General features: G+C 46.5%; 1 protein-coding gene across 3 annotated transcripts; it reads left to right on the forward strand.

The window, feature by feature from the left end:
* The first annotated feature begins 153 nt into the window (after positions 1 to 153).
* LOC121539231 (sterol-4-alpha-carboxylate 3-dehydrogenase, decarboxylating-like) lies at positions 154 to 15,406 on the forward strand. Of its 3 annotated transcripts, none has more exons than XM_045206866.1 (8): positions 154 to 221; positions 427 to 485; positions 650 to 811; positions 989 to 1,135; positions 1,340 to 1,468; positions 2,069 to 2,211; positions 10,362 to 10,464; positions 14,363 to 15,406. In XM_045206866.1, exons 2-8 carry the CDS (start codon positions 465 to 467, stop codon positions 14,693 to 14,695), a joined length of 1,038 nt encoding a protein of 345 aa, XP_045062801.1. In that variant the 5' UTR covers positions 154 to 221; positions 427 to 464; the 3' UTR covers positions 14,696 to 15,406. The 3 variants fall into 3 exon arrangements, with proteins under 3 accessions (XP_045062801.1, XP_045062806.1, XP_045062795.1); XM_045206871.1 differs by having other exon boundaries at positions 154 to 213; XM_045206860.1 differs by having other exon boundaries at positions 165 to 485.
* The last annotated feature ends 2,197 nt before the right edge of the window (positions 15,407 to 17,603 follow it).

Below are 17,603 nucleotides of genomic sequence, written 5' to 3' on the forward strand. Positions count from 1 at the left end.
TACAGGATCAGGTTTAGGGGCGTTTACACTCCTATAGCTACCCGCTGTGGGTGTGGTCTCACTGTGACTATGTCCCGGTTGGTCAGAGCAGTGGCGTTCTTTGACGTAGCTCCACTCCATTGGCTGTTCGAGCATGTCCCCTTTCCACCCAAACTTCCGTCCACCCAACGAGAGCGCCTCTCACGCTCAGCAGATACAGGGTTTATTATATTTGTGCGCGGGTCCGTTTATATTGTTGCAAAACAGATGAAACATTTTCACTTTTTTGAAAGCATATTAGTGTGTCTTTATATTGTAAACTTGTCTTGAAATAGCCTAAAGGTGTTTGCTTGTAGTCTTCATCATGCTTCAATTGTCCATGTGACATCTTGTCAAACTGTTTTCGAACGAGGGAACTTTAACCAAATAATCTAATTTCTCTGTCAGTTTGGCTTCCAACATCGACGACTCACCTGCAGTTTGCCATGGCCACGCGCATACGACCGGTGAGTGCGCAGTAGGTTGAAGAACATATACAATTCTGAGCTATGTGCCACATGCTTAGGCTATTTATTTGTTCTTCTCATATGTCTAATGGTTGTCAGTTTCATTGTATCATAGTGTGTCTTTTTGTGTCTGTCTGTCTTTACTGAATGTTGTCCCTTTACAGAGCAGTAAGCGGTGTGCAGTGATAGGAGGCTCTGGGTTCCTGGGTAGACACCTGGTAGAGAAGCTCTTGGATAAGGGCTACACTGTGTCAGTGTTTGACATCAGACAGAGCTACGAACTACCTGGAGTCACCTTCCACCAGGGAGACCTCTGTGACAAACAGGTGAGTCTGTCTGTCTGTATATGAAGAGTCTGTGCACTGAGCTGGTTGGGGCCAGCTATATGACCTTGTTGTGGTCTATGGCCTTTGTGCCTTGTGTGTACATGTTAGGCCTGTGTGTGTCTCCGTGTGTGCTTGTGTGTGTCTGCATCTGGGCATCATTGTGTGTCCCTATCCCAGGCTCTCCTAACAGCCCTCCAAGATGTCTCCCTGGTGTTCCACTGTGCCTCTCCAGCCCCAGCCAGTGATGACAAGGCTCTGTTTCAGAGAGTCAACATTCAGGGGACACAGACTGTCCTACAGGCCTGCACCGAGGCCGGAGTACAGGTAGGGGGCAGTATAGAGTTACTACTAGACAGACAGGCCTGTCATACAATATATTACAATAAAGACAGACTCAATTCAATGAAAGAAATGCTCTGTTAAAATACTTGGACATTCTCCCTTCTTTAATGTAATTACTGATCTAGTAAATAGATAGTCAGTATAGGGGACTAACAGTTAAGGTGTTTTTCTGTCTGTCTACTATAGAAAGTGGTATTGACCAGCAGTGCCAGTGTGGTGTTTGAAGGAACAGACATCAAGGATGGGAGAGAAGACCTTCCCTACGCCAAGAAGCCCATTGACTACTACACAGAGACCAAGATAGAACAGGAGAAGGTGAGGACACCACTACACAGAGACCAAGATAGAACAGGAGAAGGTGAGGACACCACTACACAGAGACCAAGATAGAACAGGAGAAGGTGAGGACACCACTACACAGAGACCAAGATAGAACAGGAGAAGGTGAGGACACCACTACACAGAGACCAAGATAGAACAGGAGAAGGTGAGGACACTACTACACAGAGACCAAGATAGAACAGGAGAAGGTGAGGACACCACTACACAGAGACCAAGATAGAACAGGAGAAGGTGAGGACACTACTACACAGAGACCAAGATAGAACAGGAGAAGGTGATGACACTACTACACAGAGACCAAGATAGAACAGGAGAAGGTGAGGACACCACTTCACAGAGACCAAGATAGAACAGGAGAAGGTGAGGAAGCTTGTTTATTTTGTAGAATAGCCTTATCAAAGTTATGTTAATGGTACCAGAGCATTGCTAGGGGGGAGAACTTGCCTACACATTAAGACATTGATGCTGACCTATCCATACATGTAACATACACTCTACATGCTCCACATCAGCTCCACATTAAATAAGTAATGTTCTCCTCTATCTGCATCTTGTCTCTCTGTGGTGTCTCAGCTGGTTCTGAAGGCCTGTGACAAAGAGAAGGGTCTCCTGACGGTGGCCATCCGACCTCACGGTATCTTCGGCCCCCGGGACCCCCAGCTGGTGCCCATCCTGGTCGACACGGCACGCAGGGGCAAGATGAAGTTCATCATCGGGTCAGTCAGTCATACACAGGACTGGAATGAAACATGGACTCTTCCCTAGACATAGTGGGATCAACCAAAGTTAAAGTTTTATGGATATGATACATCGCTAACAGACCAGACACTAACTAGAGGTAAGAGACAGAACTAGTCTGTTTGGTAACATCGCTAATAGACCAGACACTAACTAGAGGCAAGAGACAGAACTAGTCTGTTTGGTAACATCGCTAATAGACCAGACACTAACTAAAGTCTATTAATCTAAAGTGGAAGTTGGGAGAGTTCTACAGTATTTGAGTGTTTCAGTGAAACGTGAGGGAGGCCCCGCTCTCTCGCTTTCCCAGATGCTTAGTTCATTTCATTCTGATCTCCTTTGCATTATTGTAGCCATTTTCTGTAGCCTGTCAACTATGTGTCTGTCTATCCCTGGTCTCCTCTCCGCACAGGCCATACAAACGCTTCACACCGCGTGGCTGCTGCCACTCTAATCTGGTGGTCCCTGCGCGCACGACCCACGTGGAATTCCAGGTCTCCGGTAGCCTCTGGAACTGCCGTTCTGCGGCCAACAAGGCAAGAGTTAATCTCAGCCTATGCCACCCTCCAGTCCCTCGACTTCTTGGCGCTGACGGAAACATGGATTACCACAGAAAACACTGCTACTCCTACTGCTCTTTCCTCGTCTGATCATGTGTTCTCGCATACCCGAGAGCATCTGGTCAGCGCAGCAGTGGCACAGGAATCCTCATCTCTCCCAAGTGGACATTCTCTCTTTTTCCCCTGACCCATCTGTCTATCTCCTCATTTGAATTCCATGCTGTCACAGTCACTAGCCCATTCAAGCTTAACATCCTTGTCATTTATCGCCCTCCAGGTTCCCTTGGAGAGTTCATCAATGAGCTTGATGCCTTGATAAGTTCCTTTCCTGAGGATGGCTCACCCCTCACAATTCTGGGTGACTTTAACCTCCCTACGTCTGCCTTTGACTCATTTCTCTCTGCCTCCTTCTTTCCACTCCTTTCCTCTTTTGACCTCACCCTCACACCGTCCCCCCTACTCACAAGGCAGGCAATACGCTTGACCTCATCTTTACTAGATGCTGTTCTTCTACTAATCTCACTGCAACTCCCCTCCAAGTCTCCAACCACTACTTCGTATCCTTTTCTCTCTCGCTCTCCTCCAACACTACTCACTCTGCCCCTACTCAGATGGTAATGTGCCGTCGCAATCTTCGCTCTCTCTCTCCCGCTACTCTTTCCTCTTCCATCCTATCATCTCTTCCCTCTGCTAAATCCTTCTCCCTCCAATCTCCTGATTCTGCCTCCTCAACCCTCCTCTCCTCCCTTTCTGCATCTTTTGACTCTCTATGTCCCCTATCCTCCCGGCCGGCTCGGTCCTCCCCTCCTGCTCCGTGGCTTGACGATTCATTGCGAGCTCAGAGAACAGGGCTCTGGGCAGCCGAGCGGAAATGGAGGAAAACTAGACTCCCTGCGGACCTGTCATCTTTCCACTCCCTACTCTCTACATTCTCTTCCTCCATTTCTGCTGCTAAAGCCACTTTTTACCACTCTAAATTTCAAGCATCTGCCTCTAATCCTAGGAAGCTCTTTGCCACCTTCTCCTCCCTGCTGAATCCTCCTCCTCCTCCCCCTCCCTCCTCCCTCTCATTTACATTACATTTTAGTCATTTAGCAGACGCTCTTATCCAGAGCGACTTACAGGAGCAATTAGGGTTAAGTGCCTTGCTCAAGGGCACATTAACGTCATTTAGCAGATGCTCTTAGCCAGAGCGACTCGCAAATTGGTGCGTTCACCCTATAGCCAGTGGGATAACCACTTTACAATTTGGGGGGGGGTTAGAAGGAACACTTTATCCTATCCCAGGTATTCCTTAAAGAGGTGGGGTTTCAAATGTCTCCGGAAGGTGGTGAGTGACTCCGCTGTCCTGGCGTCGTGAGGGAGCTTGTTCCACCATTGGGGTGCCAGAGCAGCGAACAGTTTTGACTGGGCTGAGCGGGAGCTATGCTTCCGCAGAGGAAGGGAGCCAGCAGGCCAGAGGTGGATGAACGCAATGCCCTCGTTTGGGTGTAGGGACTGATCAGAGCCTGAAGGTACAGAGGTGCCGTTCCCCTCACTGCTCCATAGGCAAGCACCATGGTCTTGTAGCGGATGCGAGCTTCAACTGGAAGCCAGTGGAGTGTGCGGAGGAGGGGGTGACGTGAGAGAACTTGGGAAGGTTGAACACCAGACGGGCTGCGGCATTCTGGATGAGTTGTAGGGGTTTAATGGCACAGGCAGGGAGGCCAGCCAACAGCGAGTTGCAGTAGTCCAGACGGGAGATGACAAGTGCCTGGATTAGGACCTGTGCCGCTTCCTGTGTAAGGCAGGGTCGTACTCTCCGAATGTTGTAGAGCATGAACCTGCAGGAGCGGGTCACCGCCTTGATGTTGGCGGAGAAACGACAGGGTGTTGTCCAGGGTCACGCCTAGGCTCTTCGCACTCTGGGAGGAGGACACAGCGGAGTTGTCAACCGTGATGGCGAGATCATGGAACGGGCAGTCCTTCCCCGGGAGGAAGAGCAGCTCCGTCTTGCCAGGGTTCAGCTTGAGGTGGTGATCCGTCATCCATACTGATATGTCTGCCAGACATGCAGAGATGCGATTCGCCACCTGGTTATCAGAAAGGGGGAAAGGAGAAGATTAGTTGTGTATCGTCAGCGTAGCAATGATAGGAAAGGCCATGTGAGGATATGACAGAGCCAAGTGACTTGGTGTATAGGGGAGAAAAGGAGAGGGCCTAGAACTGAGCCCTGGGGGACACCAGTGGTGAGAGCACGTGGTGCGGAGACAGCTTCTCGCCACGCCACTTGGTAGGAGCGACCGGTCAGGTAGGACGCAATCCAGGAGTGAGCCGCGCCGGAGATGCCCAGCTCGGAGAGGGTGGAGAGGAGGATCTGATGGTTCACAGTATCAAAGGCAGCAGACAGGTCTAGAAGGACAAGAGCAGAGGAGAGAGAGTTAGCTTTAGCAGTGCGGGAGAGTCTCCGTGACACAGAGAAGAGCAGTCTCAGTTGAATGACCAGTCCTGAAACCTGATTGGTTTGGATCAAGAAGGTCATTCTGAGAGAGATAGCAAGAGAGTTGGCTAAAGACGGCACGCTCAATAGTTTTGGAAAGAAAAGAAAGAAGGGATACTGGTCTGTAGTTGTTGACATCAGTGGGGTCGAGTGTTGGGTTTTTTGAGAAGGGGGAGCAACTCTCGCTCTCTTGAAGACGGAAGGGACATGGCCAGCGGTCAAGGATGAGTTGATCAGCGAGGTGAGGTAGGGGGAGAAGGTCACCGGAGATGGTCTGGAGAAGGGAGGAGGGGATGGGGTCAAGCGGGCAGGTTGTTGGGCGGCCTGCAGTCACAAGTCGCAGGATTTTATCTGGAGAGAGAGGGGAGAAAGAAGTCAAAGCATAGGGTAGGGCAGTGTGAGCAGGACCAGCAGTGTCATTACACTTAACAAACGAGGATCGGATGTCGTCAACCTTCTTTTCAAAGTGGTTGACGAAGTCATCTACAGAGAGAGAGGAGGGGGGAGGATTCAGGAGGGAGGAAAATGTGGCAAAGAGCTTCCTAGGGTTAGAGGCAGATGCTTGGAATTTAGAGTGGTAGAAGGTGGCCTTAGCAGCAGAAACAGATGAAGAAAATGTAGAGAGGAGGGAGTGAAAAGATGCCAGGTCGGCAGGGAGTTTAGTTTTCTTCCATTTCCGCTCCGCTGCCCGGAGCTCTGTTCTGTGAGCTCGCAATGAGTCATCAAGCCACGGAGCTGGAGGGGAGGACCGAGCCGGCCGGGAGGATAGGGGACACAGAGAGTCAAAGGATGCAGAAAGGGAGGAGAGGAGGGTTGAGGAGGCAGAATCAGGAGATTGGAGGGAGAAGGATTGAGCAGAGGGAAGAGATGATAGGATGGAAGAGGAGAGAGTAGTGGGAGAGAGAGAGCGAAGGTTGCGGCGGCGCATTACCATCTGTGTAGGGGCAGAGTGAGTAGTGTGGGAGGAGAGCGAGAGAGAAAAGGAAACAAAGTAGTGGTCGGAGACATGGAGGGGAGTTGCAGTGAGATTAGTAGAGGAGCAGCATCTAGTGAAGATGAGGTCAAGCGTATTGCCTGCCTTGTGAGTAGGGGGACGGTGAGAGGGTGAGGTCAAAAGAGGAGAGGAGTGGAAAGAAGGAGGCAGAGAGAAATGAGTCAAATGTGGACATAGGGAGGTTGAAATCCCCCAAAACTGTGAGGGGTGAGCCATCCTCAGGGAAGGAACTTATCAAGGCGTCAAGCTCATTGATGAACTCTCCAAGGGAACCTGGAGGGCGATAGATGACAAGGATATTAAGCTTAAATGGGCTAGTGACTGTGACAGCATGGAATTCAAATGAGGAGATAGACAGATGGGTTAGGGGGAAAAATTGAGAATGTCCACTTGGGAGAGATGAGGATTCCTGTACACCACCCCTCTGACCAGATGCTCTCGGGGTATGCGAGAACACATGGTCAGACGAGGAGAGAGCAGTAGGAGTAGCAGTGTTTTCAGTGGTGATCCATGTTTCCGTCAGCGCCAGGAAGTCGAGGGACTGGAGGTTGGCATAGGCTGGGATGAAGTCAGCTTTGTTGGCAGCAGAACGGCAGTTCCAGAGGCTGCCTGCGACCTGGAACTCCACGTGGGTGGTGCGTGCAGGGACCACCAGGTTAGAGAGGCAGCAGCCACGCGGTGTGGTGCGTTTGTGTAGCCTGTGCAGAGAGGAGAGAACAGGGATAGGCAGAGACATAGTTGACAGGCTGTAGCAAATGGCTACAAAAATGCAGAGGAGATCGGAATGAAATGAGCTAAGCATCTGGGAGCGGAGAGAGCAGGGCCTCCCTCACCAAAAACGTCTACCTCAGAAACTAAAATTGTTTCACTGAACCACCCGAACAAAAACTCTCCCAACTTCCGCCTTTAGAAATCAGAATTGTTGTGAACCACAGCGGTTCAATGTTTAAAGGAATAGACTCAACCCACTTTATTCAGCTAGCCAACTATGACACCATAGCTAACTAGCAAGCTAGCATCCAATAACAATAAAACACCGTTTAGCACCAACACTTGGTCACAACAAACCACCAATAGTGTGATAACACACTAAACAGATCATTCGTGTCTGTGTCAAGTTCCTTTCATGACGCAGCAATGATTAGACGTTGGCTAGCTAGGACAAGTATATTGTATTTAGCTACTACCGTACAGTTAGCTGGTCGTGTTGGGTAGCTAGCAATGGCCACTGTGTTGACTTTGTTTGAAGAACGGCTAGCTAGCTAGCTTCGTGCTACACCCGGCACACAATGGCTATTGTGTTGACTCTGACTCTGTTCGAAAAAACGGCTAGGTAGCTCGCTTCGTGCTACAGCCGGCACTGCCAAGACACAGTAACTACACACAACAACCCACGATGCCTAGCTATGACGCCGTAGCTAACTTGCAAGCTAGCATCCATTAACACACAATTTAGCATCAATACTTGGTTACAACAAACTGCCAAGAGTGTGTTAGCACACTAAACAGATAATTCAAGTCCGTGTCTAGTTCCTTTCATAACGCATAACGCAGCAAAAAATTAAACGTTGGCTAGCACTACATTAACATTGGAACCAGCTCTCCAGCGTTGCTAATCGTTACCAGTAGCTACCCGCTAGCTAGCTAGCCTCGTGCTTCGATACTAACCTACAATTACCTACGGAAACCTACAATAACAACAATACTAACCTATAATAAATATAATACCTAACTACGGCTAACTACCTACCTACGATCTAATACATGGTTAAGCAAAAATTAAACGTTGGCTAGCACTACATTAACATTGGGACCAGCTCTCTAGCGTTGCTAATCGTTACCAGTAGCTACCCGCTAGCTAGCTAGCCTCGTGCTTCGATACTAACCTACAATTACCTACGGAAACCTACAAAAACAACAATACTAACCTATGATAGTAACTACCTACCTACGATCTAATACATGGTTAAGCAAAAATTAAACGTTGGCTAGCACTACATTAACATTGGGACCAGCTCTCTAGCGTTGCTAATCGTTACCAGTAGCTACCCGTTAGCTAGCTAGCCTCGTGCTTCGATACTAACCTACAATTACCTACGGAAACCTACAATAACAACAATACTAACCTATAATAAATACAATACCTAACTACGGCTAACTACCTACCTACGATCTAATACATGGTTCGTCAACCATTTTGAAAAGAAGGTTGACGACATATTAAGTCAAATGACAGCGCTGGTCCTGCTCACACTGCCCTACCCTATGCTTTGACTTCTTTCTCCCCTCTCTCTCCAGATGAAATCTTGCGACTTGTGATGGCCAGCCGCCCAACAACCTGCCCGCTTGACCCTATCCCCTCCTCTCTTCTCCAGACCATTTCCGGAGACCTTCTCCCTTACCTCGCCTCACTCATCAACTCATCCTTGTCCACTGGCTATGTCCCTTCCATCTTCAAGAAAGCGAGAGTTGCACCCATCCTCAAAAAACCTACACTCGATCCCTCCGATGTCAACAACTACAGACCAGTATCCCTTCTTTCTTTTCTCTCCAAAACTCTTGAGCGTGCCGTCTATAGCCAACTCTCCTGCTATCTCTCTCAGAATGACCTTCTTGATCCAAACCAGTCAGGTTTCAAGACTGGTCATTCAACTGAGACTGCTCTTCTCTGTGTCACGGAGGCTCTCCGAACTGCCAAAGCTAACTCTCTCTCCTCTGCTCTCATCCTTCTAGACCTATCTGCTGCCTTTGATACTGTGAACCATCAGATCCTCCTCTCCACCCTCTCCGAGTTGGGCATCTCCGGCGCGGCTCACTCTTGGATTGCGACCTACCTGACAGGTCGCTCCAACCAGGTGGCGTGGCGAGAATCTGTCTCCGCACCACGTGCTCTCACCACTGGTGTCCCCCAGGGCTCAGTTCTAGGCCCTCTCCTATTCTCTCTATACACCAAGTCACTTGGCTCTGTCATATCCTCACATGGTCTCTCCTATCATTGCTACGCAGACGACACACAATTAATCTTCTCCATTCCCCCTTCTGATAACCAGGTGGCGAATCACATCTCTGCATGTCTGGCAGACATATCAGTGTGGATGTCGGATCACCACCTCAAGCTGAACCTTGGCAAGACAGAGCTGCTCTTCCTCCCGGGGAAGGACTGCCCGCTCCATGATCTCAACTCCGTTGTGTCCTCCTCCCAGAGTGCAAGGAACCTTGGCGTGACCCTGGACAACACCCTGTCGTTCTCCGCTAACATCAAAGTGGTGACCCGTTCCTGTAGGTTCATGCTTCGACAACATTCGCAGAATACGACCCTACCTTACACAGGAAGCGGCACAGATCCTAATCCAGGCACTTGTCATCTCCCGTCTGGATTACTGCAACTCGCTGTTGGCTGGGCTCCCTGCCTGTGCCATTAAACCCCTACAACTCATCCAGAATGCTGCAGCCCGTCTGGTGTTCAACCTTCCCAAGTTCTCTCACGTCACCCCGCTCCTCGCACACTCCACTGGCTTCCAGTTGAAGCTCGCATCTGCTACAAGACCATGGTGCTTGCCTATGGAGCTGTGAGGGGAACGGCACCTCCTTACCTTCAGGCTCTGATCAGTCCCTACACCCAAACGAGGGCATTGCGTTCTTCCACCTCTGGCCTGCTGGTTCCCCTACCTCTGCGGAAGCACAGTTCCCGCTCAGCCCAGTCAAAACTGTTCGCTGCTCTGGCACCCCAATGGTGGAACAAGCTCCCTCACGACGCCAGGACAGTGGAGTCACTGACCACCTTCTGGAGACACTTGAAACCCTACCTCTTTAAGGAATACCTGGGATAGTATAAAAGTAATCCTTCTACTATATTTTACTTTTGAGATTCTTTATATATATATATAAAACAAATAAATTATGAATTAAAAAATTAGCAAAATATAAAAAATTAAATTGTAAAGTGGTTGTCCCACAGGCTATCATAAGGTGAATGCACCAATTTGTAAGTTGCTCTGGATAAGAGCGTCTGCTAAATGACGTACATGTAAATATGGGGCTGCCCTTGTTGATGTTGTCTCTCTCTCTGCCTCGGTCTTCTCTCTCTGTCTCTAGTGATGGTTGTAACCTGGTGGATTTCACCTTTGTGGAGAATGTGGATCATGGACACATCCTGGCAGCTGAGAGTCTGAGGCCAGAGTCTCCTATCTGTGGCAAGGTAGGAACCCTCTATATGTCCTAGCTCATATGGTAGACCTGCCTGCACTGTACAACTGTGTGATGATGACCAATAGGGTCAACTGTTCTGTGTTCGAAGAAAGAGATTCCTTTCGCACTCACACAATATTTGTTGGGTTCTAACCTATGTTCCCTCTAAACTACGCGTGGGCGCGCAGCTCTCAATCGGACTGCTGCACAGAAGAAATATCCACCCTTGCAGAGAAGCACGAGATTGAACTTCACTCACCTTTCTTGAGTTTTCCCCTTTAGTTAACACTATCAACGTTTCCCTTTACTGTGGGAATTGTGATCGAATCAACGCAATGTTAGCCAATTTCAATGTAACATACGGAAACAAAACTAACTATGCAAGACTTAGTATACAAAACTAACTGTGCAAGAGATTTTCTTGCAGGCAGAGCGCATTGGAGTAGGATTATATTGCATTGACAGGCACGAGTCAGGCAAGTACTCTACACAGACCGGTGCGCCATAACCAATCAGCTATAGGCCTATATGCAAATAGCCATTGCTATATATGGATCTGTGCCTTTCACTTTGAACTGGACAATGTTTAGGCTACAGTATGAGCGGTCGCGAGGAGGTGCGCTTGTTTTGAGATCAAAACGAGTGCTGCATGTAACCACGTGTACACATTTGTTCATATCCTTTGCTAGTTAGTGAGTTATTAGCCCAGTTATAGCTCATTTCTAGTCAACAATGGGGGAATAATTGCTTCCTACAAGAGCACAAAACCTGTGCGTTTCTAGCCATCTTTGAAAAGCCAGTCAAGTAAAGAGCTTTTTTTTATGTCTTAAAGGGGCAGTGTTGTATTTTGAGATGGTCTTGAATAAGCTAAGTAGCCAAGAGGAAGAGCGTAGCATAATTTGTCTGATTCTCTGTAATAATGGTATGGGAATAATAATGCATTTTATTTTGTGAAGTGGTTTCTTGCATCAAACAACACATTTTCAGTCACCTCCTTGTTTAAAGGACAAGTGGATAAACAGGTTAATGTCAAGCCCTGCATATAAAAAAAAAAAGTATCATGGAATGTAGGCCTACATTGAACACCACACATTGGCTGCTACTGTAGGCTGAATGATAGAACAGCTATTTCCATATTTAAATGTTATGGGATGCATTTTTCTCCATTGTTTTTGATGGTAGGCCTCTCTGAACGGCCTACATTATGATCAAATGGCCACTGTTAAAACTGTAACTTAAAGCAGGTACAGCCTCAGTGTTCACAGTAATCGCGCGCTGGAAGTTGCACAGAATTTCATAACCTTCAAGTTTGCACTCAGCAGACCTTACATTTGCTCACATTTTTTTGAGGGAACATTGGTTCTAACAAACGGCGTCCTCAATTGCATATTCAGAACTTGAACAGAAATTCTTTTGAACTTAACAACATAAATTGAGGTATTTAGAGCACTATATAGGTAGAGAACATTGAACAGAACAAGGTTATGTCAATTACTCAATTTCACCAAAAAATGCAGATAGAATCTTTATAGTCCCAAGCTGTCGATATAGAGCCTGGAAATACAGTGCAACAAAGTGGGACTTGAAAGGGGTGTGGGCTAAAATCGAGGCGGGAGAGAGAGAGCCTGCTACAGCTGTATTAGATGGGACTTGGAAAAATGCTGAAATTCGGCAATTCAAATTAATGTTCCATCACAGCGGCCATATTATTTTTGGGTTAGGGTTATTTTTGGGAAGCTCAATTAATTGAGTTTGGGCATATAAAGTTTATATGTGAAAACTAGTTCTAAGATGCATACAGAACCAGTCAAAAGTTTGGACACCTACTCAATCCAGGGTTTTTCTTTTCTTTTTACTATTTTCTACATTGTAGAATAATAGTGAAGACATCAAAACTATGAAATAACACATATGGAATCATGTAGTAACCAAAAAAGTGTTAAACAAATCAAGATATATTTTACTTTTGAGATTCTTTAAAGTAGCCATCCTTTGCCTTCATGACAGCTTTGCACACTCTTGGCATTCTCTCAACCAGCTTCATGAGCTAGTCACCTGGAATGCATTTCAATTAACAGGTGTGCCATATTATGGCAAGAACAGCTCAAAAAAGCAAAGAGAAATGACAGTCCATCATTACTTTAAGAAATGAAGGTCAGTCAATCCGGAAAATTTCAAGAAGTTTCTTCAAGTGCAGTCGCAAAAACCATCAAGCACTATGATGAAACTGGCTCTCATGAGGACTGCCAAATAAATGCTTCACAGAGTTCAAGTAACAGACACATCTCAACATCAACTGTTCAGAGGAGACTGCGTGAATCAGGCCTTCATGGTCGAATTGCTGCAAAGAAACCACTACTAAAGGACACCAATAAGAAGAAGAGACTTGCTTGAGCCAAGAAACACGAGCAATGGACATTATACCGGTGGAAATCTGTCCTTTGGTCTGATGAGTCCAAATTTGAGATTTTTGGTTCCAACCGCTGTGTCTTTGTGAGATGCAGAGTAGGTGAACAGACGTGATTTTATTTAGAATTCAAGGCACACTTAACCAGCATGGCTACCACAGCATTCTGCAGCGATATGCCATCCCATCTGGTTTGCGCTTATTTTTTTATTTTTTTATTTAACCTTTATTTAACTAGGCAATTCAGTTAAGAACAAATTCTTATTTACAATGATGGCCTACACCGGCCAAACCCGGACGACGCTGGGCCAATTGTGCGCCGCCCTATGGGACTCCCAATCACGGCCGGTTGTGATACAGCCTGGAATCGAACCAGGGGGCCTGTAGTGACGCCTCAAGCACTGAGATGCAGAAGGAGAGTGATGGAGTGCTGCATCAGATGACCTGGCCTCCACAATCCCCTGACCTCAACCCAATTGAGATGGTTTGGGATGAGTTGGACCACAGAGTAAAGGAAAAGCAGCCAGCAAGTGCTCAGCATATGTGGGAACTCCTTCAAGACTGTTGGAAAAGCATTCCTCATGAAGCTGGTTGAGAGAAATGCCAAGAGTGTGCAAAGCTGTCAACAAGGCAAAGGGTGGCTACTTTGAAGAATATAAAATATTTTGAGTTGTTTAACACTTTTTTGGTTACTACATGATTCCATATGTGTTATTTCATAGTTTTTATGTCTTCACTATTATTCTACAATGTAGAAAATAGTAAAAATAAAGACAAACCCTTGAATGAGTAGGTGTGTCCAAACTTTTGACTGGTGCTGTACTTTCCGATTTCCTGAACTCACTTCCTTGTTTAGCCTACAGTAAATCACTTGCACTGCTTGCACTTTGATATCCACAATGTAGAGGGGAGGTTCTAAGGGTTATGCTGTATCAGGGATCGGCAACTTTTTTGGGGGAACTCAGTCGGGGTCGCAACTTAGTTGCGAGTTAGAAAGTGCAATTTCGAAATTTGGTTGTGCATCTGCAGTTTTTCTCTTATGTCAGTCAATTAGCCCATGTCAGCTATTTTTTTTTTTAGATTGCTAAGTTAGTTTAGTGACCAGTTATCTAAACTTTTTATTACTGGCCGGGGGGGCCCTATTGATTTTGTTAGTCAGTCTGAATCAGATATCATATCATATAGTACGCAGACCCATGATGAGTTCTGATTTGTTGTGGCCCCACCCCCATCAAAGTTGCCCATTCCTGTGCTAGATGGTGATGGACTGAGAGATCAGCCAATAAACTCCCGCTAGATTTTCTTCCCGCTCCTGCCATAGGCTCCATTCAAGTCCCTTTCTGAGGCGCTGTGAAACCAGACGGTTCCAAAAAGAATGAGGTGGCTGGTGGACAAGATTAGGTTCTAGCCAATGTATGGCTACAGAGAATGAATAGGAATGTCTTACCCTAACTCTGTCAATTTTCTCAATCCGTATTGACTGGTCTTCCTCCCCCTCCAGGCGTACCACATCACTAATGACGAGCCTGTCCGGTTCTGGGACTTCATGTCAGATATTCTAGTAGGTCTGGGCTATGCTGCGCCGCGCTACCACCTTCCCTACACACTAGTCTACGGGCTAGCTCTGCTGCTGTGGCTGCTGTCTCTGTTACTACGCCCCCTAGTGGCTTTCAAGCCCACCTTCACCCCCATGAGGGTGGCCCTGGCAGGTACACACCACTTCTACAGCTGCTCCAGAGCCAAGCAGGACATGGGGTACAAGCCTGTGGTTAGTCTAAGGGACGGGATCAGACGCACGGTGGCGAGCTATCCTCATCTACGTCATGGAGCCTGATGGCTATACCTGCAATATGGTAGCCTAGAAACCATACTGATATGCTCTGTGAAACAATGGTGAAATGGATAATATCAGTTTGGATTCAAGGCTAGTGGTATGGAACCTCACGGCTAAATCCTAACTTGAGATCTATGCACATAAATCATGCACTGATGTCAATGGTTGAAAAACATTTAAGCTGGCAGTTATGTGTACAGTTCTCAAGTTAAGATTCAACCCCAAGGGACGGACTGTGTTTCATATTCTCACCAGTGTCTTAAGTCTTGTTCTTTAGGTAAACAAGTTTTCTTTCAAACTCACATATATTTTTTGGCCCATAATACTAACTGGGGGTATGAGCCTTTGAAATGAGTGTGTTCTCTCATAATGTCTGTAGGCCTGTATGAGGATCTGTGAACACTCACCTTTTCTAGAACTTTCTGTACTCCATTTTTGCCTGGCTTCAGTACCTCTCTTCACCAATAGAGAGCAGCACACATTTCTTCTCTCTGTGGAATGAGGATACACAATCTAACATGGAGATGTTTCCAGCACTTCCTCTTACCATTATTCATGAGCACTCATTTTGATGTATGAGTGATACATTTACTGTGACTGTTTTCCCTCTACAGATATCTTGTTTCTATTTTCTTATACAAATCACAATCAATCATGCAGTTTGTTCATTTCAAATAAAATATGTTATGCCTTACATTCCCTTAATCTAAACATTGTACAGTTTGTTTATTAAAACGCTAACATAGAATGTGTTTGTATATGAACCAACATTGTCAACATATAAATTACAACGTTTGTTTACCCTCATTAGAAAATAGTTGGCTAAAGAATTTTTTTTGCATGTTTTGAAGCATTTATCCACCATTACTCAGGCAAGCCCCATCCTTATTTTTTTCCAAAGCCGATGTCACAGGATTAATGTTACTATGACATATATTTAAGACAAAGACAAAGTGTATTGCAACGTATTTTATAGAACAATAGTTCACAGAACAGAAAAAGGGATGGGAAACTAGTCTCTGTCTCTCTCTCTGTCTCCTTCCTCTCTCCATCCTCTCTCTCTCCATCCTCTCTCTCTCTCTCTGTCTTTCTCTCTGTCTTTCTCTGTCTCTGTCTCTCTCCATCCTTTCTCCATCCTCTCCATCTCTCTGTCTGTCTCTGTCTCTCTCTCTCTCCATCCTCTCTGTCTCTCTCTCCGTCATTCTCCTTTTTCTACATTCCAGCTGTCTTACTGTCACAATGACATGACTTCCTCGTAAACACATTGTCACATGTAACGCTTATTAAAGCTGATTCCACTGAAAGGTATTGTTTAGGTGGGAGCGGGGGCGGAAGAAAGATGGAGGGCAGTGGTTAGGTTGAAATGCCTGACATTCCTTCTAGTATAATGAGCCACGGTGAGACTGTCACTGCTGCTAGGCTTAGCCGTTCAACTGGTTTAGCCCTCAAAGAGCGGGATGAGGGGGGTTGAGAAAAGCGCAAGGTTGTTCAATAGACTTCACAGTTTACACTGACTATCAGCTGAAGTGAAACTTTGGCACTAAAACCAACCAGTTTCCTCATCCTTACTCTCTCTACTACAGTGAACCTGTATGACTGAGTAAATGGACATCCCTCCCAAGTCCCCACCCTATTCCATTTAAAAAAGGGTGGGTGAACTTATGCACGGTATGGAACGTATGCATGGTATGTGTGTGATTGTTTCTGTAGCTAAATAGGGGTGGTGTTATGTACTGTAGACTTAGAACACTATCTGGTGTGGACACTCATTTTCAGAGTTAATCTATTATGTTGCTATTGACAACTGTGTTATTCTATTATGTTGCTATTGACAACTGTGCTTTGGAGCAGATGGTAGATGTTGGAGTACGCAGGTGCTCTGAGAAAGTGTCCACACACACACACTCATCTGTGAGCTAGCACCCTGTTCTGCCTACGTCTGCACCTCAAGGTCCCATGGTTTACCCATTCATAGGTCAGCTGACTGAAAGTGTTACCCAGGTCTGTCTTTCAACAGACCGCTATTAACTTAAACAGACCCTATCAAGATGAGGCATGTTTTAATGTGGCTAGAACATAATTGGCTGTGGTTTGAAAGAGAAACAGAGAGGCTTATTGAACTTGTAACGTTACAAAGCAAATAGCAGTCCTGGTGTTTGCTTTGGGATTGTGAAACACTTTGAAGTACAGTAGACTTTAAAGTGTGACCCAATTGTTAGAGAATATATACAGTCACTGTTCTCAGATGTGTTGATGTCTCTGTTAAATAATAGATACAGTCACTGTTCTCAGATGTGTTGATGTCTCTGTCTCTTTCTGATGATGCGTGCACTGTGTGTCCCTATCCAGTAAGCATGAGAGAAACAGTCTTCTAGGACCCAACGTGTGTGTGTGTTATGCCAGGTATGTTCCTGCTCACCAGGCTCTCAGGTATGTGATAAAAGAGAGGGAAATAAGTGATAAATGAAACTCACTTCTTACCCCTACACACACACCCACACACAAACACACACACACACACAACCCTACACACTCACACACAAACACACACACACTCCTACACAAACACACACACACACACACCCCTACACACACACACACCCCCCCTACACACAAACACACACACACACACACACCCCTACACACACACACACACACACACCCCTACACAAACACACACACACACACCCCTACACAAACACACACACACACACCCCTACACACTCACACACAAACACACACACACTCCTACACAAACACACACACACACCCCTACACACACACACCCCCCCCCTACACAAACATACACACACACACCCACCCTGGGGGGTGGCATAGCCTCTGACTGGCTGAGCTAGTCTGTGTCCACGCCCGTACCTGTTCCAACACCTATCAGTCTTGACCTATA

The sequence above is a fragment of the Coregonus clupeaformis genome, chromosome 3 (assembly GCF_020615455.1).
Source record: "Coregonus clupeaformis isolate EN_2021a chromosome 3, ASM2061545v1, whole genome shotgun sequence".
Lineage (NCBI taxonomy): Eukaryota > Metazoa > Chordata > Actinopteri > Salmoniformes > Salmonidae > Coregonus > Coregonus clupeaformis.

Bases quoted from the DNA above. Each gene is read 5' to 3' on its own strand.
- LOC121539231 (XM_045206866.1), top strand. From the start codon at position 465: ATGGCCACGCGCATACGACCG. The intron at 1,136-1,339 runs GTAGGGGGCAGT...TGTCTACTATAG, and splicing joins GCACCGAGGCCGGAGTACAG to AAAGTGGTATTGACCAGCAG. The intron at 1,469-2,068 runs GTGAGGACACCA...GTGGTGTCTCAG, and splicing joins CCAAGATAGAACAGGAGAAG to CTGGTTCTGAAGGCCTGTGA.